Source organism: Neolamprologus multifasciatus, chromosome 5 (assembly GCF_963576455.1).
Source record: "Neolamprologus multifasciatus chromosome 5, fNeoMul1.2, whole genome shotgun sequence".
Lineage (NCBI taxonomy): Eukaryota > Metazoa > Chordata > Actinopteri > Cichliformes > Cichlidae > Neolamprologus > Neolamprologus multifasciatus.
This window is the reverse complement of record NC_140443.1, coordinates 22,448,677-22,474,741: the sequence shown is the minus strand read 5'-3', so window position 1 is coordinate 22,474,741 and position 26,065 is coordinate 22,448,677. Positions and strand designations below refer to the sequence as shown.

Below are 26,065 nucleotides of genomic sequence, written 5' to 3'. Positions count from 1 at the left end.
ACCCTTTTTCTGCTGCAATACATTACCATTTAAAGCAATCTGCAATCTGACTACACAGTCATAAACTGGAAGATTGCGATCGTGCCTGCGTTGCCATGGAAATGTGAGCCTGAGCTTTAGCTAAAAGTCTCTGCTGCGTACATTTTTGACTAAGAACTTTGTTAATAATGTGGTGCCTTGTTAATGGCTAACCAACGTGATTGCGTCTTTTGGAATTACTGTGTAAGAGTGTTGGCAGTGATTTATGTTGCAATAGCTCTTAGATACGGTCTTGTTTTGTTTTTTTTCTCTCTCATCTCTCTTTTGTATCTCAGAGTGCGGCGGACTTGGAGAAGAAGCAGAACGACTCTGAAAACAAAAAGCTTCTTGGAACAGTGATTCAGTATGGAAATGTCATTCAGGTGTGGAAATGGCTGTTTACAAGCTGGTCACACAAACTTTAATGTAACTAACACCTAGTTTGCATTCAACTGACATTAGTCATCACTGGCAGAAATAAACTGATTAAATAGAAATGATAAAAACAAGCAGAAATTTCTTAGAATTCCCATTTTAATATACTGGGTATATGTTACATTGTACTCACATGTGTCAACTCACTTATATTTATTCCACATGTGATTTTGTGTACACACTATTTTTCTCTCTCTATTTTTTCATGTTAAAGCTGTGGTTTTGATTTTTACTCATGGTGTAAAATATACTCATATTCTGCTTGTTTTATAGGTTTAACAGTTTATATGTCACTCTTGAAAATACTTGGAAATTAAAAATTTTAACCCTAGAATGTTATTGGAGAATATAAAAGGCACATTTTTCAAGATTTTTCCTTTTTCTATGTTTCAAATACATATTTTTGATGTTTTCCAAAAAGAAATATAAGAAAAACACACAATATTTTCTTATTTCTGTCATTCTATATTTTTCTGCTACATGCTTTAAATTGTATCACGTGAACTAGTTTTACAGGAACAGGTCATATGATCATATATAGTGCTGCCATTTTTCACTAATTTCTAGAAATCTTATACAAACAACACCAATCTTTAGCATAACTATTCAACCACATAAGGTGTGAGTTTCATCACCTTGCCAATGTTATTTTCAATGTTATGACCATTGGTTTAGGAATAAGTGGGGAAAAAACAATTTTTTTCCTCCACTTACAAAATTTCCTGAATTCCAGAAGAAAAATTCCAGGCCTCTGCTGATTAGTCAGATGCAATTATATCGCTATCAGTCACGCAGCCTGATCTTTGCTGATTGTCTGGGAGAAATCCATGTGGTTCTTCAGGCTGGCAGGCGAGCGTAAGGCTAATTTTGATGTCCAACTGAAGTTACCAAATATGGTTATTTGCCTTATAAATGGAAATAGTAGGTTAATAAGATTTAAGTTAGTATTAAAAGTGTTTTAAAAAGTATTTAAGTGTAAGCTTGCTAAAGGTAGGTATTATGGCTAAGTGCAATTAAACTTAAAAAACTGAAGTTTGGTTTAAAAAAAACAAACTACAGTATTGTATTGCAATACCCCTAAACTGAAATGAGCAAATTCATGCTGCACACTAAATGAAACTAAACTGAAGTGACCTTAAAAAATTATCCTTAACAAAACATACTGGAAACAAACAAATAATACAAATAATCTCTGCATTTCATATCATATATAAACTTTATTATATAAACATCAGACACTATTAGGAGTGCCTTGATCACAGGCTGATGTCCATCAAACACACTTCCCTTCTCACACCAGATTTCAGCCTCTGATTTGTCTGCCATGAATTGAATTCATTTCATTCATTTAATTAAATTCTGCTCAGCTCCTCCACCTGAAGAGCAACAAGTATCTGACCGTGAACAAACGACTGCCGGCACTGCTGGAGAAAAATGCCATGAGGGTGATGCTGGACACTGCTGGAAATGAGGGTTCCTGGTTCTACATACAGCCCTTCTACAAACTTCGCTCCATTGGGGACAGTGTGAGTCATTGTGTAGATAAGAGTGTGTTGCCACTATACTGTATGTAATTCAGTGTAAGGCAAAGCAAACAACTGAACTGTGTCTGGGAGTTTTTTTTAATCCTGTATTTTTAAGACATCCCTTTAGAATGAAGTGACTAATGTGCAGTAGTATATTAGTATGGTGTGAGTAGGAGATATTAAACTACAAGTACTTAATATTATTTTCATAGTCATCAGTTCTAAGCAAAATGTTCACCTTCTTAATTGTAAGTTTTCATTTTTCCATTTTAAACTTTCAGCCAGATTTCTGGTATGTTTGTGATACGTTGGTTATACAAGTCTGCAGGGAAGATAAACAGGCATTATCTACATAATTTTTTTTTAAAATTATAGAACTCATACTAATATTAATTATTTGAAAGATTAATTCGTAATGATATATTATACATGGGGCCTTTAAGAGGCAGGTTGCCCTCCTTAGCCTTACTCTTGGGCATCTGTTTGATCACATCCCTGAACAGAATTCAGCTCGCGCCCACTTTCTCTGATCACAAAGCTGTTTTTGGCAACAGCTCTTCTGTCCTACGGCAGGAAGTAGTAGGCTGCTGTCCAAGGACAAAATGAACTACAGTGGAGTTCCCTGTTAAGCTCCTCTCAAATTAGTTATGGCATGAAGCCTAAGCAGCAGGTCAAGAACAAAAAGATAATTGGAGGCACTCTCAACCTGCTGAGAATAGACAGTGCAGTGGCATATAAATGGATGGTGATCCTCTCTGACCATTGCCTGTGTGCATGTCATTGGCAGATGTTTTTTAACTAAGTCGTTTGACACATTTTACTATAGATTGACTCAATTTAACCTCCTTAAAGTCAAAGAATCACAAATTTTACCAAGCAGCCAGAGCACGTACAGTTATGGAAGTACCAAGAATCGAATGAAAGTCGAGGGATGTCAATAAAATTTAAAACGTCACAGAATTTGGAATTTTTTTTTTTTTTTTAAAGCTGTAAAAGATAAAAGAAATAAAACTATGAATCTGCACAACTGTAGTTAAGACAGCGGAAGAAGTAAGACTCTATTTTTTTTTTTTTGTTAATATTTTTTATTTTTTTCTTTGTTTTAATGGCAGGTGGTGATCGGGGACAAAGTGGTCCTGAACCCAGTGAATGCTGGTCAGCCGCTTCATGCCAGCACACACCAGCTCGTGGATAATCCAGGATGCAATGAGGTTTGAGGGATTATCGCTTTTTCCGGCTTGGCTGACAGCTGACTGTTGTTAAACTGCAGGCTTCTTCTGGTGTCCTCCTTAGATTGAGCGCAATCAAACAATAGGCTAAAACTAACAATACGTTAGGAGAGTTGTCCTGTTTTTCTGCTCTGTGTTACTAAGCAACATTGTTTTCATTAATTTATCAAAGGGCATTAAGTAGAAACACAAAAAGATTAAGAACTAAGTGCTTTTATTTTTCTTTTTGAAAAAGCAAACGCAAAATCTTTTGTATCTCATTGATGACTGCAAGAGGTTTAAACATAAAGTGAAAACATAAATCATGGATGTTAATGGCATCAAACAGAGGAATAAAGTTCAGTTCTGTGTTTGATATGTTATATTAGTTAGTTTCATATTTACAGTAGTATGTTTACTAGACAGTTAAAATAGGTTTTTAAGTTTCTTTGGCGTTGACTTAGCGACATGTGTAGATTATTAACTGAATTACAAGTACTGATTCTGGCAATATATGCCAACATATGCACAATACATTTAGATATTATCTTTAAATAAGAGTGGTCTCCGATCTAATCTTAAAATAAATGATTTTATGATGATTTTACGTTTTGTTTTTTTGTTTTTTGGAGAATATGAGAAAACGAATGAAAGGTCTAGTGTCACTACATGATGCTACAACTCACATTCTTCTGATTGCTTGTTTTTCAGGTGAATTCAGTCAACTGTAACACCAGCTGGAAGATCGTCTTGTTTATGAAATGGAGCGACAATCAGGATGCCATTCTTAAAGGGGTGTGTCTCACAGTAGAAACCAGCCTAGAAAAACTGTCTATGGCTTTTAGAAAATCATTGCATATGTGTTATAACATAACTGTATTTTATTATAACATGAATAGAATGACAGAAACAAACAAACCAAATAATACAACAGCATCTAAGTCAGTTCAGTCTGGCTTTATGGAAAACCGGACGCTGTAAAATGCCAGTATAACAAGAATTCAGTTAGTTGCATTCATAGTCTATATTTGACTGAAATAGTACAAAGACTACGAGTCCATATGTTTTTGGACAATGACAAATGTTTTGTAATGTTTCACATTACATCACGGAGGATTTTAAATCAAACAATCACAATATGATTAATATAAGTATTGTATTAACTCGTTAAGAATCACAGCTATGTTTCTATATACTTTCCCACAGACTGACGAGCAGTTCCCTTCTTCCTCAATGGCAAATGAAACAGATAAATTATGAATTGATTGAATTGCAAGTGTTCAGTTTCTATTTGGTAGTTTTTTATGCAAGCGGAGGAGGCGATCATGAAGCTAAAAAAAAAAGCTAAATGAATTAATTACACTAATTAAATAAGTAATTTAACTATTTATATAAAAAAGCTTCCCACAGCAAATGATTATTTCAGTGTAATTCAGTTGGAGTTCACCACTCTGTGAAAAAGTGCGTGGGTAAAGGGTTCAGTTATGATGGAATAATGTTTCTCACTAAAGAACTGAGGGTTTAAATCATCTACAGTGATGATGTGATATTAAAGAATTTATGAATGTAAAGAAAGTGGCCAGAAACCAATACTGAAGAGTCCTGCAGCAGCACTACATTAACAGCTCTTCAAATTCAGTAGGGGAAATCGGTAAATCGGCTCAAGGACACAGGAAGTGAGAACCACAGCTGGTGAACCAAATTTGTTGCTAGATCCACAAATGCAATTTAAAATTCTACTGTTAACGGCAAAAGCACAGGTAACCTTGACCCAGAATTTCAGCCGTCTTCTCCGTTCACAGTACGTTTAGGTAAATTCAGAAAATGTCCTGTGGCCTCACTAATTGAAATGTTAACGTCTTTTGGAAGTCATGGAAGCTACAGGCTCACAGACTGCCGGTTCCAGAGTGCAGAAAGATGTTTTATTTTATTGTAAAGCTATAAAGCTTGTTTTAGTAGGATTATATCAAACCACATTCTGGATATATACAACTGGAGCTTATGAAATCCTATTTATACTACCCAGATGCTTACAGTGTTAGCATTGTTAAAAGAAGTGGTGATGCAACACACCTCTCGCAGACCACCACAGCTTTTTTTAAACATTTTGCTGGCATCAAATTCCATATAGGAATTTAATTTCCATCCGTCTGCCCATCTATCCAGTCATTTTCTTCTGCTTGTCCAATTCAAGGCTGTAGAGTGGCTGGAGTCTGGAATATCTGGAATTTCTTCTTTGCTTTTTTTGGTGCTGTTTTCCATTTCCTATAGAATTCAAATAATTTGCATCTTATTGCATTCTGTTTCTATTTACATCTCACAGTGTCCTCTTTTTTGGAAACTGCTCTAACTAAAAGCTGTTGCATAAGGTTCCCTCATCAGAGTTGAGTGGGCTGGTTGCTTGTTTGCTTGTTTTTTTGTATATATATATATTTTCCCAGTTGAGTATCATCAGTTTACAGAACATTTTAACAAATGTGTATTATCTCTTACAGAAACAGCTCTACATTAGGGGCTTTAACATCTAAAACAGCGTAGGCAACTAGGTCTGCCATGCGACCTCCATGAAATGAAATGTTTGGCAGCAGCCAGAAAATGTTTAATTATTTTTCTATGATTGCTCATATACTGAACTAGTTGAAACTAGTCTCATTTCACACACGTTTTGGTGGTTTTAAGATTAACCTGAGAAAAGTAACCTACATTTGTTTTTTCTCTCCAGGGTGATGTGGTACGACTGTTTCATGCAGAGCAAGAGAAATTCCTTACATGTGACGATCACAGAAAAAAACAATATGTGTTTCTACGCACTACGGGACGACAGTCAGCTACCTCGGCAACCAGCAGCAAAGCCCTATGGGAGATCGAAGTGAGCAGGAATATTGTTAGAGCTGGTTTTTCCTATTGTGCACTTGTATGCAATCCTAGGTGTAGATTTTCTAAATTGCAGCAACAAAAACCTGAATAGAGACTGTGATCTGTTTCCGTATTTGTTTTATATCATCAACTTTTTGTGCTCTTGCGTCAGGTTGTACAGCACGATCCGTGCCGAGGGGGCGCAGGGTACTGGAACAGCCTGTTTAGGTTCAAACACTTGGCCACTGGACACTACCTGGCTGCAGAGGTCAGCACGTCTCCAACCTCCATTTGTTTGTCTGTCTGTCTCTTTAACAGCAAGATTATGCAAAAACTACCAGGGCATCATCATCATGAAAGCAGGTGAAGAGGGGGAGTGCAGCAAAAAAAGAACCCATTTTTATTTTTGCTGTGGATTCAGACCTCTTAATTCAAATATGTGAAGCTGTGATTTTTAAGGCCCTCTTTGGTTATAATCGGAGCCAAGTGATCTAAACATCCTATTAATAACATGTTACTCATCAGGTTTTCTATTCCAAGAACTTCCATTAGACTTTATTTACACTGAAGAAAATATCAGTGACCCAACATTCAGTTCATTTTCCTAAGTTACAATCTTCTGAATGCTTTTTGGACTGGATTCATTTATTTATTTATTTTACGAAGTTGTGAATCACTTTTGTGTTTTTTGCAGCTGAACCCAGATTATGAAGAGGAGTGCCTGGACTCACGCTCTTCAGTAAGTAGAAGTTTTGTAAAAAGTCATAATATTTAGAAATATTTAATTGGAATCCAGTGTTTAATAAGCCTTGGTAGGTAAATGTCATGGCCACAGAAAGAATTTGTGTAGTATAGAAGAGCGTCTCCAATCTAATTCTTCAGTTTTTAAAAATATATGCTAATGTGTAAGTATTTTATAGTTTAGTTTAACAGATACCATGTTGGTGAAACTCACCTACTCATTTCTTAATATGGAACCTTGTTTACAATAATTATAATGGCATCCATTTGGGTTTCCTCAAAATCTCAACTTAATAACTCAGAATTATGAGACAATAACTCCAAATTGTGACTTAAAAATAAAATGAATTTAAAAAAAACAAACAAACAAACAAACAAAAAAACAGAAGGCATAGCCTCTTTCCCCGTGTGTAATCAGAGCTGTATTGTTTAGCATTTCCACCAGTAGAGGGCTCAGTGTAGCTTTACTGGATGTGAATGTTTTAACTTTCAGCGAACAGCAGATGGCAGCCTTTCACTGTGAATGTGTGTTCCTGAAACGTGCAGTAGCAGTGTGCCTCAGCCATACACTGCACTTGAAGGAGGCCTCATCTCACAGGCCGGACCGAAGTTGTTCACATCTGTTGGCCAAGCTGTAACAAGTGAACCAAATCCTAGCCAGTCACCTCCTGAGTTTACCGCCTTGCTCTTCAGATTAAAAGGAAATTCGTTTCAATTCATTATAATTAAGTCTTTTTTGCATATAACATCTTTTCTTTATGGAGTTTTGACTTATTTAAGGTAGTCTTATGCCTTCCTTGGGAACCATTATCAGTTACTGAATTAAGACTGTGACGTTTTACGAGGGAAATGCAACTTACAAGGGGGAAAAAAAAGGAAGAAATATTTATGGTCACTGTAATACATTAGCAGTATCTTGCTTCAGTTCCTAGAAATCTTTCCACACTGAGTTTTAACACTTTCACTGACATATCTCTGACTTTTTTTTAAAAATTATTTTGCTGTTTATTTTTAATCAGACTTTATTTTTTCCCCCTTTCCCTCTAGCTTGACTCAGAGCAAGAAGCTATGAGAGCCCGTTTGAGAAATGTCCAGGACAAAGTCATGTACACACTTGTGTCTGTTCCTGATGGAAATGACATCTCGTCCATATTTGAGCTCGACCCTACCACTTTAAGGGGGGGAGACTCACTAGTTCCCAGGTATGAAAGATAAAAAAGATGAAGCATTTCAGACCCACCCTAATTATTGTGTTATTGCTATACAGAGAAATTCATTGCCTGGTTCTTGCCCTGTCACTTTTTCCACGGAAACCCAGACAGCAGACACGTAACAAGCAGGGGACTTCCACAGTATATTATCCACTGTTGTAATATGTTTGCAAAACAAGCATGGCAAGTGTGTGTGATAATAATTGTTGTAAGAGAGTCTCTAACTGATGATTATTCACGATAAAGTGGATGTTGGAAGTTACGCAGGTGTAGTTGTTCTTTATGATGCCAATGCAGATAAGGATGTTGAGATAGAGCATATAATAAAGTGTGTAAAGGAGATAATTATTCTGTTCTTATGTGAACGTGTGTCTGTGTAAGTTTGGTGAAGAGTGAGAAAATATGACGCAGACTCGCAGTGTTGCAGAAGAAATGCACCGAATTTCGCTAGAATAGCTCGAGGAAGTGAAAGCTGTTGCCTAGCCACATTTATGGGAAGTGGTCGACTGACCATGTAGGCCCCAGATCATATGTATATTTGTGAACTTTTGTAAGGTGATCAAAGGTTCTGCTTCGAATGCATGATTTTTCTTAAAAAAGAGCATTAAAAAAAAAAAAAAAATGGAAACTATTGTTGTCATTTCAAGCATCACCTTTTTCATGTTATGTAGCCTTTGCACTTATGATGCACAAACAATTTGCAAATATAAACAAGAACAAAACATAACAATAAAATGTCTTTTCAGAAACTCGTATGTACGCCTCAGACACTTGTGCACCAACACGTGGGTTCACAGCACCAACCAACCAATCGACAAGGAGGAGGAAAAGCCTGTCATGCTGCGTGTGAGTGACACTTAATTTACAATAATGTCTAAATCAGTAGTAAATTGTGCATGATGCTGAGCTATAATTATGCTGGAGTTTTGGATGTAATGAGTCACCAAAAGTTCAGTGATTATAGTCAAATCTAAATAACATTGGTTCCCTCTTCCTCCTGCACCTGCTGTGCAGTAAATTTGTTATATATTAAGTGCAGGTAGCTCTTTTTTTCCACAAAAAAAATGCTCTTTTGCAGTTTTAATTATGGGTTCTGGGCAAAGAGCTTTAACAAGTGTTTCACAGACCAATTCTTGTTTTGTTTTTTGTTTTTTTTCAAGATTGGAACTTCTGCACTCAAAGAAGACAAAGAGGCTTTTGCCATTGTGCCCGTCTCCCCAGCTGAAGTGAGAGACCTTGACTTTGCCAACGATGCCAGTAAAGTGCTGGCTTCTATTGCTGGGAAGCTGGAAAAAGGCACAATCACGCAGAATGAGAGGAGGTATAAAATGCATAGTGGGACAGTTAAACAGTAAACACTGTTAAGTTCTAACTATAAGCACGATCTTACTGTTATTTCTGCATATAAAATCAGAGCCGTTACCAAGCTTCTGGAGGATTTGGTGTTCTTTGTGGTGGACATTCCCAACAATGGACAGGACGTTCTGGAGATCATGGTTAACAAACCCAACAGAGAACGACAGAAGTTAATGAGAGAACAGAATATTCTCAAACAGGTCTTAATACCGTAAATATAACATTTTCTAGACACTCAAGGTTAAATTTTCCATTCTGTGTGAACGTTTTGAGTCCTACTGACGTACTGAAGTCCCTCTATCTTCTCATGACATGTGGCATCTTTGCCACATGTCATAGTTATGTATAATGTCGTTGTTACAACTGTCTTAACATTTCTCTTAAATTCAGATCTTCAAGCTCCTGCAGGCTCCTTTTACAGATAGCGGCGATGGGCCCATGCTGCGGCTGGAGGAGCTGGCTGACCAGCGTCATGCCCCTTTCAGACACATCTGCCGCCTATGTTACAGAGTTTTACGTCACTCGCAGCAGGACTACCGCAAGAACCAGGTACTTTTTGTCTGGCCTGAAGTCTTCATAAGTGCAGTTCCCATCTGACGTTGGGTACAGGTCTCGCTGTGGTTTCTGTAAAGGTGTATTTCCGCTTAGTGAAATAAGCCATTGTTCTGTGATAACACTGATTTGATAACTGAAGCAAAAAATCTTCCGAATCCAAGATGTGTAACTGAAAGTACTCTGAAGTATGCGCTGGTTCATCTGCCAGGTCTCTTTATCAATTTCTGTTGACACAAACACACAAAGCCAGTGTGATATGAGCTCATTCTATAAAGAATTCTTGGAAATGTAAAGTTACCATTTGGCTTTTCTAGGAACAGTCCATTTCTTTGGTTACAGTGTAATAGTTAGAGGAGTCATTTCATTAGGTTAAATGAAGAGGACATTGTGGACATGCTGTTCTTTTTGCACACTGATAAAGACGAGGCAAAATGAGTCAATGATGGCTTCAACTTAAGGTTATGGTTTTTAGAAAGAGCATAAAGAGAGACAGGCCAAGTAATGAATGACATTCTTTAAAATGTGCTTAAGCTGTCTTTTGTTGCTTTTTGTTGAGAGCGTCTGCCTCCCTTGCAGGAGTATATAGCCAAACAGTTTCGCTTCATGCAGAAACAGATTGGTTATGATGTCCTGGCAGAGGACACAATCACAGCTCTGCTCCATAACAACCGCAAGCTCCTGGAGAAACATATTACCGCTGCAGAGATCGACACGTTTGTTAGCCTGGTGCGCAAGAACCGTGAGCCCAGGTTTGTGTGTGTCTGCATCCAATTAAAATTAAATTGAATTTAAACCATTACTTAGTTATGTGTTACCATAACTGTATGTCTGTATTGTGCTTAAGAACATTCCGGTGATCAAATAAACATCCGTTGCAACATTTTGTCATTCAGTGGAGGAAATTATTATTTGTTTGCTCAGTTACAAGGAAAGGAACAGTCTCTCATTTTTATGGTAGTTTCATTTGGATGGATAGAAAGAATATGAACCACAAATCCAGAAAAAACACATTACATAAACATTATACATTGACTTGCATGTCACTGAGTGCAATAACTATTTTAGCCCCAAGCAAAATATGACTCAGTGCTTGGTGGGTACACTCTTTTTGGCAAGGACAGAGGTGAGATGTTTTTTTAGTTGGTCACCAGGTTTGCACACATCTCAGGGGGAAGATGTGTGCAGTCCCACTTCTCTTTACAGAAAATCTCTCAATCCTCTAGGTTTCTTGGCATCCACCTGACAACTCAAGACTTGAGCTCCCTTGAGTCTGGAGACAGGCTAGGTAACTGCATGACTTTAATGTGCGTCTTCTTTAGACATTCCTTTGTTGCCTTGCTGGTAGGTTTTGGGTCCCATACATGCACCCATCCAAGATCCATCTTCAGTGTGCTGGCTGAGGGAGGGATTTTCTTATCAAAGATCTTATGATCCATCCATTGGCCGCTTAATGCGTTATAATCATCCTGTGCCTTTAGCAGAAAAACAGCCCCAATCATAATGTTTCCACCTCCATGCTTGAGCAGGTCAAGGTGATGCCTTATCTGAATCATTTAGATGTCCTATGGGTGATATCTGTGTGCCACATGTGTTTCTTTTTCTGGATTTTTGGTTGATCTCCCCGCTAAAATGAAACCAGCAAAAAAATAGACACTGATCTTTTCTTTGTAAGTGAGCAAAACTGATAAATTGGAAAGGGGATTAAATAATTATTTCCCGCATTGTACCTCTTTGTGACATCAGAAAAGCTGAAGCCTCGTTTCAAAGACTCATCACCTCTCATGCTTTGAGAGATCGTGGAGGTTTTTAAAAGAAGACTTGGGATTAAATGTTATACTTTTGTTTCCTCAGGTTCTTGGACTACCTGTCAGACTTGTGTGTGTCAATGAATAAGTCCATCCCTGTGACACAGGAGCTCATCTGTAATGCAGTGCTGGATCCAGCTAACGCAGACATCCTCATAGAAACGAAGTGAGTCCTCATCACTCACTTGACCTCCTCCCTGTTTCCTCTGTTTGATGTCACTGTGAATGTACTGAGGTTTCACTTTGACAGTTGCCCATTAATTGGTGTCTAGAAAAGGCATTTTATCCAGTATTGTGATTAAAAATACAAAGGTTATTTGTCGCAGTTTTGGAATAAATAAAACATTTTTGATACAAAGGTTTTCTTCTGCCCACATGATTACACTAGCAAAGCAAATAATGTCTGTTTGTATTAAGTTTTTTCTTGATGATTTATTTTTTTCTGTAGACTGGTTCTTTCGAGATTTGAGATTGAAGGAGCATCACTCGGGGAGAACTCTGTGGAATCAGAGGAAGACGAGGAGGAAGTGTGGTTGTTCTGGAAAGACAACACTAAAGAGATCCGCAGTAAAAGCATCCGGGAGCTTGCTCAGGATGCCAAGGAGGGTCAGAAGGATGACCAGGAGGTGATCAGTTACTACAGGTAAATGCCGCACCTCAGCCGGCTCCTTGAAGATGGAAAAGGTGTATCCTGTGATGGCAAATAGCTTGGGTTTTGAGTGTTCAACCACACTTTCCTTTCCAAAAGGAGAGCCTGACTTTACCTGTGTGGACACCTTACAGGTACCAGCTAAACCTGTTTGCCAGAATGTGTTTGGACCGTCAGTATCTGGCAATCAACAAGATCTCTGGCCAGCTGGATGTGGACCTGATCTTGCGCTGTATGTCAGATGAAGACCTGCCATATGACCTACGAGCCTCTTTCTGTCGAATGATGCTGCACATGCATGTGGATCGTGACCCTCAGGAGCAGGTTACACCAGTCAAATATGCACGGCTGTGGTCTGAGATCCCTTCAGAGATTGCTATTGACGAGTGAGGGAGTAGACAAACTATACAATCATATTGTAAAGCATTTCTCATGTATGTGTTTGCAGTTTCGTAACTTGTTGTTTACATATGGTTTATTTATAGCTATGACAATGATGGAACATCTAAAGATGAAATTAAGGAGCGATTCTCACAAACGATGGAATTTGTTGAAAACTACCTAAGAGATGTGGTGTCTCAGAGCTTCCCTTTTGCAGATAAAGAGAAGAACAAACTCACCTTTGAGGTCACCCTGGTGCTTTCTTGATATACTACAATTACACTCATGTCATAGTAGTCATGCTCCGAAAATCAAATCAGCAAACTCGCTGAAAGCATCTATTTTCCATGTTTAGGTGGTGAATCTGGCCAGGAACCTGATTTATTTTGGCTTCTACACCTTCAGTGACTTATTGAGACTAACCAAGATCCTCCTGGCTATTCTAGACTGTGTCCATGTCAGCACCATTTTTGCTTTCAACAAGCTGGACAAAGGAGATAACAGTAAAGGTAAGGGGACACAAGCTGGCAAGATGAGGACTGGAATCCCATGGATATGAAGTTCATTTGTGTGTTTTGCGTGCATGCCAATGCTTCCAGGCAGTAATGTGATGAGGTCAATTCATGGCGTTGGTGAGCTGATGTCCCAAGTAGTGCTCAGAGGGGGGGGGTTCCTTCCCACATCTTCAACCAGGGCCCCCAATGGTGACGCAGTCAAGACCCAGACTGAACCAGAGAAACAGGACATATTGGTCATGGACACCAAGCTCAAGATCATCGAGATCCTGCAGGTGGAAGGCATACAATGTTCTAATGTTGTTATACTTCAATATAACCTTAATAAATACAGCACATTATATATGTATGTTGTTTGTTTTTGTTTTTTCTTCACTGCAGTTCATCCTGAATGTTCGCCTGGACTACAGGATCTCCTGTCTGCTATCGATCTTTAAGAGGGAGTTTGATGAGAGTAATTCCCAAAATGACATATCTTTAGCTGGAGCAGTCGAAGGACCAAACAACATGCCAGGTTTAGAATAACATATAGCTACATCATACACAAATGTGTGAATAAGTTATGGACTTTGTTAGTTAGAGAGATATTTTCTGTGATTCCAGGGGCTCTGGATTTTGAGCACATAGAAGAGCAGGCAGAGGGGATATTTGGTGGAAGGTAAACACACATTGAGTATCGAAAGAGTCGAAAATATGAAATAGAGAGGTGTTTTTGAGTATATGTTCTGTTTATGTCTAGTGAAGAGAACACCCCTCTGGACCTGGATGATCAGGGTGGCCGAACCTTTTTGAGGGTCTTGCTCCATTTAACCATGCACGACTATCCTCCTCTGGTGTCTCGAGCCCTGCATCTGCTGTTCAGGCACTTCAGCCAAAGGCAGGAGGTCTTGCAGGCATTTAAGCAGGTATCCTCACAGTGACTCCCCTCAACTTAAAACTAAAGCAAAGAAATCAATAACCCGTACACTTGTTTGTGTTTTTGACATTTGCTAAAGTATTTTCTGATTTGCAAATACTTGTATTGCTCTAAAATGGATGAAAAACATTGAAATATTAAGAATTATTCTTTGGAGGATTCAGGTTTTCACAGTAACATTTTGTGGGTCCTGTATAGCTTTTTTCTCTGCAGTTTGCCTAATCTTCCAGCAAATTTTTGTATTTACAGGTCCAGTTGCTCGTCACCAGCCAAGATGTGGAAAATTACAAGCAAATAAAGTCGGACCTGGACCAGCTGCGCTCCATCGTCGAGAAGTCTGAGCTCTGGGTGTATAAGAGGCTGGGGCCAGACGAGGGCATGGATGTAGTGGACGTGCTCGCCGCTGAGCCACAACATAAAAAGGTGCAGGGTGTTATTTCCTGAACAGAGCCAATCTCATAACCTTGAAAAGCCATCCACCAAAAAGTATTCCTTTTGCTTTTTTGTTTTTTTTGTTTTTTACCAGAGTAAGGCTATAACACACTGTTATGTCGTTCACAGGGTGACTCAGGGGGCACAGACAAACCAAAGAAAGCAGAAAGCACAAGCAGTTACAACTACAGGGCGGTGAAGGAGGTAACAAGTTTTCTAACCTTGTTAAAAGATTGTTTTAACATATCTGAATATTTTGCAAATGTTGTTGCACAGCACTAGAGTTTTTCTACATATATTTTCCTCTCGTGTTTTTGCTTTTTCTCACCTCTCCCTCACAGATCCTGCTGCGTCTCAGCAGGTTGTGTGTCCAAGAAGGTCTGTCAGGTAGAAAAAGCAAGAAGCAGCAACAGAGGCTGCTGAGGAACATGGGGGCTCATGCTGTGGTTCTTGAGCTCTTACAGATCCCTTATGAGAAGGTGTCAATGGTTCTCAATGGGTTTATTTTTTGTTTTTATTTTTAGTAGCGCATTCTTTTATGTGTACGAGCGGGCAAACCTTCACGTTAGCCCTTTTCCACTCCAGGGAGAAGACTTACGCATGCAGGATATTATGAAGCTAGCCCATCAGTTTCTACAGAATTTCTGTGCAGGAAATCAGCAGAACCAGGCGCTGCTACACAAGCACATCAATCTTTTCCTCAACCCAGGGGTGAGCTGTCTTGTGCACTGATTGACGCTTGCAGTGTTAATGATACAAAAGCACAGATTTTGATTTTGCACAACAACAACATCTTGGAAAACTGGCTTCTCTTGTCTTTGTTTTCTTGTGTTCAGATCTTGGAGGCCATCACCATGCAGCATATCTTCATGAACAACTTCCAGCTATGCAGTGAAATAAATGAGCGTGTGGTTCAGCACTTTGTCCACTGCATTGAAACACATGGCCGCAACGTCCAATACCTGAAATTCTTACAGACTATTGTCAAGGCAGAGAACAAGTTCATCAAAAAGTGCCAAGACATTGTCATGGCAGAGGTGCTAAATCAATTCTACACAGTTTCCCCCCCCCCCTCCCCCCACTGTGTTTCACTTATGCCACAGTTTCCTTATGTTCTAATATGTATCCGTTTCTTCCTCCAGCTGGTGAATGCTGGTGAAGATGTCCTGGTCTTCTATAATGACCGTGCCTCCTTCCAGACTCTGGTCCAGATGATGCGATCAGAGAGGGATCGCATGGATGAGAACAGTCCTCTAATGTACCACATACACCTAGTGGAGCTCTTGGCTGTGTGCACTGAGGGCAAGAACGTCTACACAGAGATAAAGTGTAATTCGCTCTTGCCACTGGATGACATAGTGCGGGTGGTGACCCATGAAGACTGTATCCCTGAGGTGAGATAAGCTGGAATGTTTGAGAGTTATGAGAAACAATAAGCCGCACAGTTTGTGATTTTAATGTACTGGAAAAATTGAAGAAATAAAGATAGGGAGCCATATCTAAAGATAAGTGTTACTGCTTGCAATAGCTATGCTATAGAGGCTGATTATCTAAAATACATTTGATTTCGTGTGGATTGCAGGTCTTACAGATTGCTAATTCAATACAGTTATTCATTGTTTTTGCTGCATGTCAAGCTTTAAAAATGTCACATAGTTAGCTTTAGTGACAAATGTATCAAATAGTGCCACATTATGAATTTTGTCCATAATGTGGTACTACTAAATCCTTAACTAGGAGTCTAGAGCTAATTGTGGTGTATCTAAAGTTACAAATTCTACAGGTATTGCTGTTGTTTTATTAGATTAGCGCCATCTTTTTTACATGAACTTTAATCTTAACCTTTCAGGTAAAGATTGCTTATATCAACTTTCTCAACCACTGCTATGTGGACACTGAGGTTGAAATGAAGGAGATCTACACCTCCAACCACATGTGGAAACTCTTTGAGAACTTCCTAGTTGACATTTGCAGAGTAAGAAACCCCATATTTATTTCAATAATGACATAAAAGCTATATTAAAGGAAAAAAATCAAACAACAAACAAGCTAAAAGACAAAATGTGTTATTTCTGTTGTTTAGGTGTGCAACAACACAAGTGACCGTAAGCATGCAGACACTATTCTTGAACGCTATGTGACAGAGACAGTCATGGGCATTGTGACCACCTTCTTCAGCTCACCTTTTTCTGACCAGAGCACCAGCCTGCAGGTAACCTGTTACAATAATGCAAAGGGGTTTAAAAAAAAAAGAAGCTTTTGCAGTAGCTATAAATATGCTGATGTCAATATCAGCCCTGGTATACTTCAACATTTTGAAAATAACAGTAACGTGTAGAGTTCATGTAAATCGAACTGCCTAGACTATCTTTTAGGAACTAGGTATTACCTGCTAACTTTAAGCCTAATAGAAAACAGTTTGTCCTTATGTGGCCATCAGAATAAATATAAGTATAAAATATACTGTATGGCCTTTGCTTCATGTAATAGCCCGAGTCTCTCTTGCAAAAGCACAATTATGGGAAAATGCCAAGACAATGCTTCCGTAAGTGGTAAACTCAGTGTTTCCTCAGAGTTCCCGAGAACTGTGTCTGCTGAGTAACAATATTTGGAGTGGTTAGGTTGGGTTGTTGGCACCATGTTTCCCCTCTCTCTTCCCACTTCTGTTTTCAGCATGTTAGTCAACTTCTGGTAGAGGTAATCGGGTATTGCAAGATCAGAGATGGCCAGTAGTTATTTACAATAATCTTGGTTAATGAATCATTTTTTCTTCTTTTCCTTCATAGGGTTTAAAAACTGTTTATAGAAAAAGTTTATTAAAGGTAAAAAAAAAACAACATAGATACAGTGTTTATCTGAGTAATCACCCTTATCCAGTGATGAAACATCTCTGGGTGTAGTCGATTTCCGCATGACAGCACCTTCATCGACAGGGATCATTAAATGGTTGATGAGCACAAAAATGATATGAATCATAAGCTATGGTTTCACCGCCTACCTGACTGAACATCTGTGAGATTTTGGACCATTGGACTAGATAATGCTTTTATGCATATATATATATATATATATATATATATATATATATATATATATATATATATATTTTTATATATTTTATTTTAGTGTTTCAGAGAGCTAACAAAGGCACATTTAAGCTGCTCTTGTGGCACAATGTTGGCCTAACCCCTTACTATGTCTTGGTTTGCTATTTAATTTGTCACCTGCTGTTTTCTGTGCTCTTCAGGCTTCTCTTTTGGGGAAAATATTTCAGGTATCGGTTACAATTTAAATAAGGGCACAGAAGATCTGGGTGCTAAGATTTTTATTTATTTTTTAATAATATGAAAGATTTTCACAGGTGCGTTTTGGGCAAAGGTCTGCTTGATGGGTTAGCAGTAGCAACTGACCACAATAGCATGCGGGGATTAGCACAGTAATATCACAGCAGCTCAGGTACAGCACTGTGTGTGCGTGTGAGACACATCTATCAGAAAACTTCAATAAAGAATAAACTACAGTTTCACTTGTTTTTCTCTTATTCTTCTTATTTTTTTTACCCAGACCAGGCAACCAGTTTTTGTGCAGCTGCTGCAGGCTGTCTTCAGGGCCTATCACTGCAACTGGTTGATGCCAGTGCAGAAGGGCCATGTTGAGAGCTGTATCAAAGTGCTCTCTGATGTTGGTAAGACCAAGGTCTTTCTCAAAATCAGTCCATCATATTCAAAAGGTTTAACAGTTTTATATTAATCCTAAAGCGATTTGACGCTAATGTTGTATGTCTTTCTGAATCCACCAGCCAAAGGCAGAGCAATAGCCATACCTGTGGACCTGGACAACCAGGTGAACAACCTGTTTGTGAAATCCAATAACATCGTTCAGAAGACAGCCATGAGCTGGAGGCTTACTGCTCGCAATGCTGCACGCAGAGACTCTATAGTGACCGCGTCAAGGGATTACAGGAATATCATAGAGAGGCTGCAGGTTAGGTTTGTTTGAGTTTGCGCTGCTTTATGTCTCTTTATTGCACAAAAACCTTCAGGGTGTTGCTTTATCTGTAATATAGGACATCGTGTCCGCTCTCGAAGACCGTCTTCGTCCACTGGTCCAGGCTGAGTTGTCCGTTCTGGTGGATGTGCTGCATCGGCCTGAGCTGCTCTTCCCTGAGAACACAGACTCGCGCAAGAAGTGCGAGAGCGGAGGATTTATATGCAAGTAAGGAAGGCTGCGATCTATGAAATTTACAATTAAAACGTAAAGGCCCTCATTGGGATTGAGACTAAAGCTCTAATGTTCATTTGCAGGCTGATCAAACATACCAAGCAGCTGCTGGAGGAAAATGAGGAGAGACTGTGCATTAAAGTTTTGCAAACGCTTCGGGAGATGATGACTAAGGACAGAGGTTATGGAGAGAAGGTAGGAGATGCTGCAAAGCACAGGCATATTGTATTTCTATGGGGAGATGATTCACTTCACTGTAGGCGGTATGACTGTACATTTTTTACATTGTATATACTTTATTGTATCAACGCAGGTTTAGAATAAAAGATGTTGATAGTTTCTTGCTATTTTTTATGTCTTTTAAAGTGCCGGGTTTAAAAAAAAAAAAAGAAAAAGAAACTTTTCAGCAACTAAGTTTCATTCGTTTTAACTAAAAGTGAAGCACAAAACTCTTAAAATGATGCATTTTTAAAAAGCAAGTCCTCACACAAAAACAGCAATCTGATACAATGTTTACTATGATTTTATATATGAAAATGATTTTGATGTCATCAAATCTTTTGCATAGTTATATAGAGTTTACACTATATACACACATACTGCATCACACGTACCCCCAACCATTTTTTTGAAGGGATTTGGCTTGTCCTTGGTTTTCAGTTAAACAGGCGTGGTCACTGCTGTGTGAGACTGTACTAATTATACTCACTTTTCCTAATATCCATGCAAAAATACTGCACATGGATATGACACTGTATTTGTGCTGAATTAGATTTTTTTTTCAGCAGTCTTAACTCACTTAACTAACATGACATGCTTTATCATTGACCTCTGCCTTAACTTCCTGCTTCCTGCATTGTTATCTAACCCCTGAAACCCTCTGTTCTCTTTCAGCTCAGGGCCTTTGATGATGAGATGGATATGCCTAAGGTTGTTTCTCTTTATCTTCCATTCATGCCCTTGTTTCCCAGAGCATCTGTTACATCTGTGTAACTATATTAGCTGTACTTTAACATTAGCCTACAGTAGCAGCTGCTTTGGCTGTGTTGTAGTTAGTGGGGGTTTGGGCACAGCTGGTAACAAACAGTCATAGACCAATTCTGTCTTAAACACCTGCTGCATTGTCTGCTATAAAACGGTGTGTAGATCAACTGAAAACGTGAGAAAAAGAGAGGCTGGGAGATGTGTTCTGTTGCTGACTGCAGGTTGCTCAACTGAGCTTCCATTTTCCAAGGTAGTCACTTACTGGTTGGGCTATGTGCCAGTGCTATATTTGTACCCACTCAGTGTCCTTGCACTGTACATGACTTTCTGCCAAAGTGTTGGTTGAAAGTCATTTTTGCACACATTTACTGTATTCAGGTCCAGTTAAGGGAGTTATCTTTTTATGTAATAAACTGCAGACCTGTGAAAAGCGGGGTCAAGAAGTTATATTTTGATATAGATTAGCTACAAGGGAAGACTATAGAAATAACAGTTTTACAGAAACTGAAATCATCTTTAAGATTAACGGACTGATGCAACAGAAATACTGATAAGAGACTAACAAAAAACATAATAGACATGAGAGTGCAGAATGCAATGACCATATGACAAACATCACACAAAAAACCCCAAACACTAAAAAGCTGATGATAATATAAAGATTAATGTATTAAAACCATGACAAATCCCATTGCTTAATTTCCTCTCACTCTGTTCTCATGAAGATTATTCATTGCCCTTTCCTTTTTATATTTTTATATTCCTTTGGGAAGGGGGGCTGGGTGTCTCCCCAGTATCTCCTGCTCCAATAGGGGGCGCTGTGACTGTGTGCGTGCTCTGTATATGCGCCTATTAACGAACGTGTTGGGCTGTGAAGGGCTGAGGCAGTCACTGAGGCTGTGTCCTAGTTTTCCTTGCTTGCGAGCTGCACGATTCCTGGGTGCCTGCCAACTCTGGGCTGAGGTTACATAAGAACCAGGCTTTTTTTTTTTTTTCCTGGAACTCAGCCCCGCCGCTGATGTGTGACCTTCAGCAGTAATTGCCAATAAAAGTGTTGAGGAGCTGTTTATCCACAGAGCAGTTGTGTGCGGACGCATACATATGCATGTGCACACCTGTGGGGGGGAAGTGAGGTGGGGGTGGGGTCTGTATGAGTTTCTCTCATGTGCTGCATCTCTGTCTGGCTGTCTACACGTGAAAAGCTGCTCCTGTGTAAGAGGGGCAGGAAAGTGGAAACCCGTGCCGATCTTCATATTTCTTCTCACCTCTTTCCCCCTTTTGGCCCCATTAAATCATTGTGACACAATTCCTTAACTGCTCCAACTACCCCCCTCGCACCTTTTCTCACATGGATGCAAACACACACCCGCTCTGTGTAAACGTAATGAAGTTGGCTGTGAATGTTTGCGTAGGTGTGGTATGAAAGTGCGTAGCTGGCTCTTGTCTCTTCTGTTGATCTTTGAGCAAAGCAGAATAGCATTATATATGGTATAGAAGAAGGATACGTGTTTGTGCGTTTGTGTTTAACAGGAAACAGAGTTTATGTGGGTCACATGAAGTCGATTTATGCAGCAGTGTCTGCAAAGTATTATGGAGGCATTTTTTGAAATGGAGAAATGGAAACGGAGACGGCCCGAGGTATATTTCTGACCTCGCTGATGTGTGCGTACTATCCCATTGCTAAATGTCACCGAGATGAATATCAGCTAAATTCATTGCTCTTTGACTGTCAGAGTTATGTAAGAGCCAGAGGAATTCAGGATACACAGTGTTAGGCTTTCTACTCTCAGGCTTCACCTGCCCTGATGTGTGTGCGTGTGTGTGGTCTAGTCAAAGCAGTTATGCAAGCCTTCCATGTTGGAAAATAAGGCTTGTATCATCCCTTTCACTGCGCTGTTTCTTCCTGTGGCTTGCAAGAGTAATCTTGCTTTTTTGATTGCTTTATTTATATCTGCTTAACACATTTTCTCACAGCAGGTTTTTCCATCTCTGGTCAAGACAGAAATTTGTTTTACAGCTCTGGTATAGAAGTGGGTCAGCTACAATGTAAATGACAGAGCACAGCCTTTTAATTTAAGTCTGCTCTACTGTCTGCCCATAACAAGCAGTCGAGTGGTAAACCCCAGTTTTCATGTCATTCACCGCTGGTTTAAACATGACTCAGCCTCCACCTGCAAAGATGTGTTTATTTATGCACTGTCAGAGAAAAAAGAAAACACACACACTTAAAGTAGAATGAGTTTTTTGGTGCGCATGTGTGTCCGCATACTTTCTTCCTTTTATGTTCAACTGAGAGGTGTGAGACTGATCGAGGGGTTTGCCCTGGGGAGATTCCAGTTTGGTGGAATATACTGTAGTTTGGGCGGATGTGGCAGACGTGAGGGGTTAGCCTGTGGTCTTTGTGGTGAGGTCGGGGGGTGGTGAGCAGCATATATCTACTCTGATCAGCGTTTTGCATTGTGGTTTGATGTAGTGACAGGGAAAACATGTCGATAGACTTGTGAAAGATGCTGATCCTCCAGCGTGTGCATGCGTAGACTCCAACCTGATACTGAACTCTGTTATATCTGCTGCTGGGATCAGCTGTTGTGTTTGTCAAAAAGGCTTAACACTGAGAACCCAAGCCACATCTCATATCACACCTCACTCGATAATACTCTTCATATGAAATAAGTGTTGCAATGAGCAGAAAGCATAAGCTTTTTGATCATCATCAGAAGTGCTGGAAACATTAGAATCAGTAGATTTCATAGGTCATAGCTGCTCCTTATGCACAGATAATCATTTTAAAACCTGTAAGATTCAGGCTAGACTTAATTGTGTCGCTTTTTGATGCCATGTGCTAAAATGCCACTATTTGCATTTCAGCTATTCCAAAGAACTCATGAGTATATTCTGTGTTTTCCCTTTCTTCTTTTCTTGCTGTGTCTCCGTCTGCCACTTTCTCTTTCTTGCTCTGTCTCATTGTGCTTTTTCACCCCCACCCACACGCACACACCAACAAACAAAATGCGTATCTCACTTTCCTGTTAAGAAACATGTTAGAACACATTAGAACGGTCGCATAACTGAAAACAGTCCTGCTTTTTATTCTGATTTGGGGAGATATTCTTAACTGTGAAGATGTTATGTTTAAGAGTAAAGGGTTAGAAACCTGTATTTTTTTTAAGGGCATATATATATATATATATATATATATATATATATATATATATATATATATATATATATATATATATATATATATATATATATATATATATATCTTTGATGACACAAATGTATGCAAAAGCCTTAATAAGTAAGTAGAAAAGTGTTATGAATTCACTTGCTTCTGTACAAGGGTGAAATTGATATGCTTGGGCCTTTTATAGTAATCAGATTTCAATTATCTAAGAGGCTTTTATTAATACTTTTCCACCTACATCCGCAACATTTTCTGCAAGAGTTCTATTAATCTCTTTAGTAAAACACCAGATACTTATTGGACATATTGGTCATTTATCTGTAGTTCAGATTAACTTACCATCATGGGATGCCTTTCACTTTGCCCAACTAGATGCCTCGTTCTTATCGAGAAAAGTTGTCAGTTTTGCACATTTAAGTCGAGGTGGAGCTTTTGGTCTCTTCAGTAGCACTTTTACAATCACATGAATGACATGAATTACACGAATGTCTTGGTTCTGGGTTCCACGGGTTGGCTGGGGCCTTCCTGTGTGGATTTTACATGTTTTTTTCCTGTGCTTGTATGGGTAAGTCAAAGTTGCTGGTTTTAAAAACATTTTAAACTATTTTTAATGTACAGTTGTGTTCAGAAGTTTATGACCATGGACATAAATAGCGTGGTAGTTTTGGCCTTTTAATGATTTCTTTTAACTGTTTTTTTTTTTCAAGGGTGGAATCATTGTACAACATATATCTTTCATAACTTTTAAATATTGGATCCACCTGTCTGAATCTATTTTGGTTCAGCTGTAATCCACACAGGATCAAAAGTGCATACAGGCTTGATAGTGTTGCGCAAGGTTATACAGTATGTTTTAACTGCACAAGGTCTGTTAACTTCTCATATGCAATCCTGCTTGATTACAGTTGGTAGCTTGTTGACAGCAGTCATTGGATTGACACATACTGAGAACAATGGGAAAGCCCAAAGACCTCAGTGAAGATCTAAGAAGGAGAACTGAACATTTACACAAGTTGAGTAGGTCAGATTCCAAGATCATCAGTTCAAACAATTGTGTTTTAAAAAGTATGTAAAATTTTAAATGTATTGAACATTTCAAGATAAACATCACAAAGTGCTTCATAACAAAATTCTAGAACATAAAAACAAAAGTTAACAAGTATTAGTTGCTATTTGAAAGAAACAATGCACTTATTCGATGTGTCACCACTTTGCTGAGGTCTGGGAAAAGACCCAAAATGTTACCCTCAGATGGGTGGAAATTGGTTTGGATGTTCAGAAACAACCCAGTAACCACCAAGGCTCAAGCCTGACAACTGAAAACTGCTGGAACATCAGTGTCACTGTCCACAGTGACACTGATGTTCCACTGATGTTTTACATCGCCGTGGACCGAGAGGGTGCCAACCAAGAAAGAAGCCCCTGCTCCAAAATCGACCCCTTCAAGCTTGACTAAAATTTGCAGCTGCCCACATTGACGAGACAAAGAAAAGGTTTTATGGTCAGATAATGACAAGAGATATGCCCGCTGGAGTAAAAGTGAGGCTTTCAAAACTAAGAACACTGTACTGTCATGTATGGTGGCAGTAGCATCATGCTCTGGGTCTGTTTTGCTACCAGTGGTACTGGTAGATTGCTCAACCTCCAAATAGCTAGACAGTAAAACTTGGACACAACTGTGTATTTCAACAGGAAAATGATCCCACAAACTAATCAAAACAGGTTTTGGAAAAGAAAAATAAGCTAACATTAAGCTTCTGGAAAAAGCCTTCCCAAAGCCTGGCCTCAACCCTATTGAAAGTTTGTATTCTACATTTAAAAGCCTGGTCTATGCCAGAAAACCAACGATTTTAAATGAACCCTTTGAATTCTGCCAAGAAAACATGCCCAAAGCTTGTTGATGACTACCAAAAGCATCTGGTCGAGGTGCAACTTGCTAGAAACATTTAATCAATCAAGAGGAGTGTGAGTATCTGAGCAAACCTCTGATCATCATACTCTTGAGTTCAGCTTCAGCTCACATGAACACATGAAAACATACTCATAGCATGCTTCTGTTTTTTTTTTTTTTAATTAATTCTGTCTCTGCCTTTCACTGGTTTTCTTGTTGCCCACTGTGTTTTTGGTAACAGATGGCTTCTGCAAGCATCTCTGTGTCATTGGTTTAGTGGCCTGGTTTCTTTTAGAGTGATTATGTAACTCTAACCTCATCGCCCCTCTCCTGTCTTTTCCCTCTCTTGCCCTCTTACACTGTTCTTTTACATAACAATGTATGCACAGCAGTACCTTATTCTGGTTGAATTTTTCCCCGGTGAACAGAAGAATTATATAGAGGTACTGAATTTTAATATTAATCTGATCTGAACTGCCACTGTTTTGGTTCTGCCAACAGGACTTTAGGAATTGAAAATAGGAACACAATGCATCTCTATATTACTGGAGTGGATCATTGCACTTTTTGTCATGTCCTACTCATAGCATAGTTCAAACTGAGAACCTCTCACCTCATTTGAATTTTCTCATTCCTGACTACCTGACAGTTGCAGTGTGATTTCAGTTTTGGTTCACCTTTGTGTGTGCGTGTTTATGTGTGTGTATGTGTGCATTTTAGCAGGGGAGCGCGGTGGGGGGGAGTCTAAGTTATTAAAATGATAATTGTATATTTTGGAGAACAGTCCAGTAACAGACTTGTGACACTGCAATTCAACCAACCAAGAAGTCCTTATACTTCATGCAGCAAGCCAACAATAAGCCTTAGGAACTGTTGGGTTTTCAATGGCATCTGGGGTGCATATGAACATTAAAAAAGTTATACCTTTCTAATGCATTTGTATCATATGCACCATCAGGGATTGTAGCATCTAGTCCTTTTACTGAATCAGAATAAAGTAATTACTTTCCTTATTGAAGGCAATAATGGAAAAGGGAAAATATATACATAAGTGACCTCCATGCATATATTTTTTTATGAGTTGATTTCAAGCTAAATTGAAGTTTCAACTGTCTGAGTGAAATCAGACTTTCAGATTTACTGGCTCTTTCACAGGAAATCCTGCATTGAGTTACTGT

At 38.9% G+C, this 26,065-nt stretch overlaps 1 protein-coding gene across 6 annotated transcripts in view; it reads left to right on the top strand.

The window, feature by feature from the left end:
* The window catches only part of LOC146518650 (inositol 1,4,5-trisphosphate-gated calcium channel ITPR1), a 74,605-nt gene that overhangs the window by 13,759 nt on the left and 34,781 nt on the right, over positions 1-26,065 (top strand). For 2 of the 6 annotated variants that reach the window (XM_085160790.1, XM_085160789.1), the window contains exons 5-38: positions 315-401; positions 1,821-1,979; positions 3,092-3,190; positions 3,899-3,982; positions 5,910-6,056; positions 6,216-6,311; positions 6,738-6,782; positions 7,832-7,986; positions 8,742-8,841; positions 9,156-9,316; positions 9,410-9,551; positions 9,742-9,900; positions 10,483-10,655; positions 11,758-11,877; positions 12,160-12,354; positions 12,495-12,746; positions 12,846-12,987; positions 13,097-13,250; positions 13,341-13,531; positions 13,638-13,770; positions 13,860-13,914; positions 13,996-14,161; positions 14,422-14,595; positions 14,734-14,808; positions 14,946-15,083; positions 15,190-15,315; positions 15,441-15,641; positions 15,747-15,998; positions 16,454-16,579; positions 16,688-16,816; positions 18,169-18,289; positions 18,404-18,588; positions 18,671-18,819; positions 18,909-19,020. In XM_085160790.1, the coding sequence (XP_085016916.1) occupies positions 315-401; positions 1,821-1,979; positions 3,092-3,190; positions 3,899-3,982; positions 5,910-6,056; positions 6,216-6,311; positions 6,738-6,782; positions 7,832-7,986; positions 8,742-8,841; positions 9,156-9,316; positions 9,410-9,551; positions 9,742-9,900; positions 10,483-10,655; positions 11,758-11,877; positions 12,160-12,354; positions 12,495-12,746; positions 12,846-12,987; positions 13,097-13,250; positions 13,341-13,531; positions 13,638-13,770; positions 13,860-13,914; positions 13,996-14,161; positions 14,422-14,595; positions 14,734-14,808; positions 14,946-15,083; positions 15,190-15,315; positions 15,441-15,641; positions 15,747-15,998; positions 16,454-16,579; positions 16,688-16,816; positions 18,169-18,289; positions 18,404-18,588; positions 18,671-18,819; positions 18,909-19,020 (4,803 nt within the window). Of the gene's footprint in view, positions 1-314; positions 402-1,820; positions 1,980-3,091; positions 3,191-3,898; positions 3,983-5,909; positions 6,057-6,215; positions 6,312-6,737; positions 6,783-7,831; positions 7,987-8,741; positions 8,842-9,155; positions 9,317-9,409; positions 9,552-9,741; positions 9,901-10,482; positions 10,656-11,757; positions 11,878-12,159; positions 12,355-12,494; positions 12,747-12,845; positions 12,988-13,096; positions 13,251-13,340; positions 13,532-13,637; positions 13,771-13,859; positions 13,915-13,995; positions 14,162-14,421; positions 14,596-14,733; positions 14,809-14,945; positions 15,084-15,189; positions 15,316-15,440; positions 15,642-15,746; positions 15,999-16,453; positions 16,580-16,687; positions 16,817-17,851; positions 17,879-18,168; positions 18,290-18,403; positions 18,589-18,670; positions 18,820-18,908; positions 19,021-19,719; positions 19,759-26,065 lie in introns of all 6 variants that reach the window. The other 4 variants (XM_085160787.1, XM_085160786.1, XM_085160788.1 and 1 more) reach the window with 4 other exon arrangements.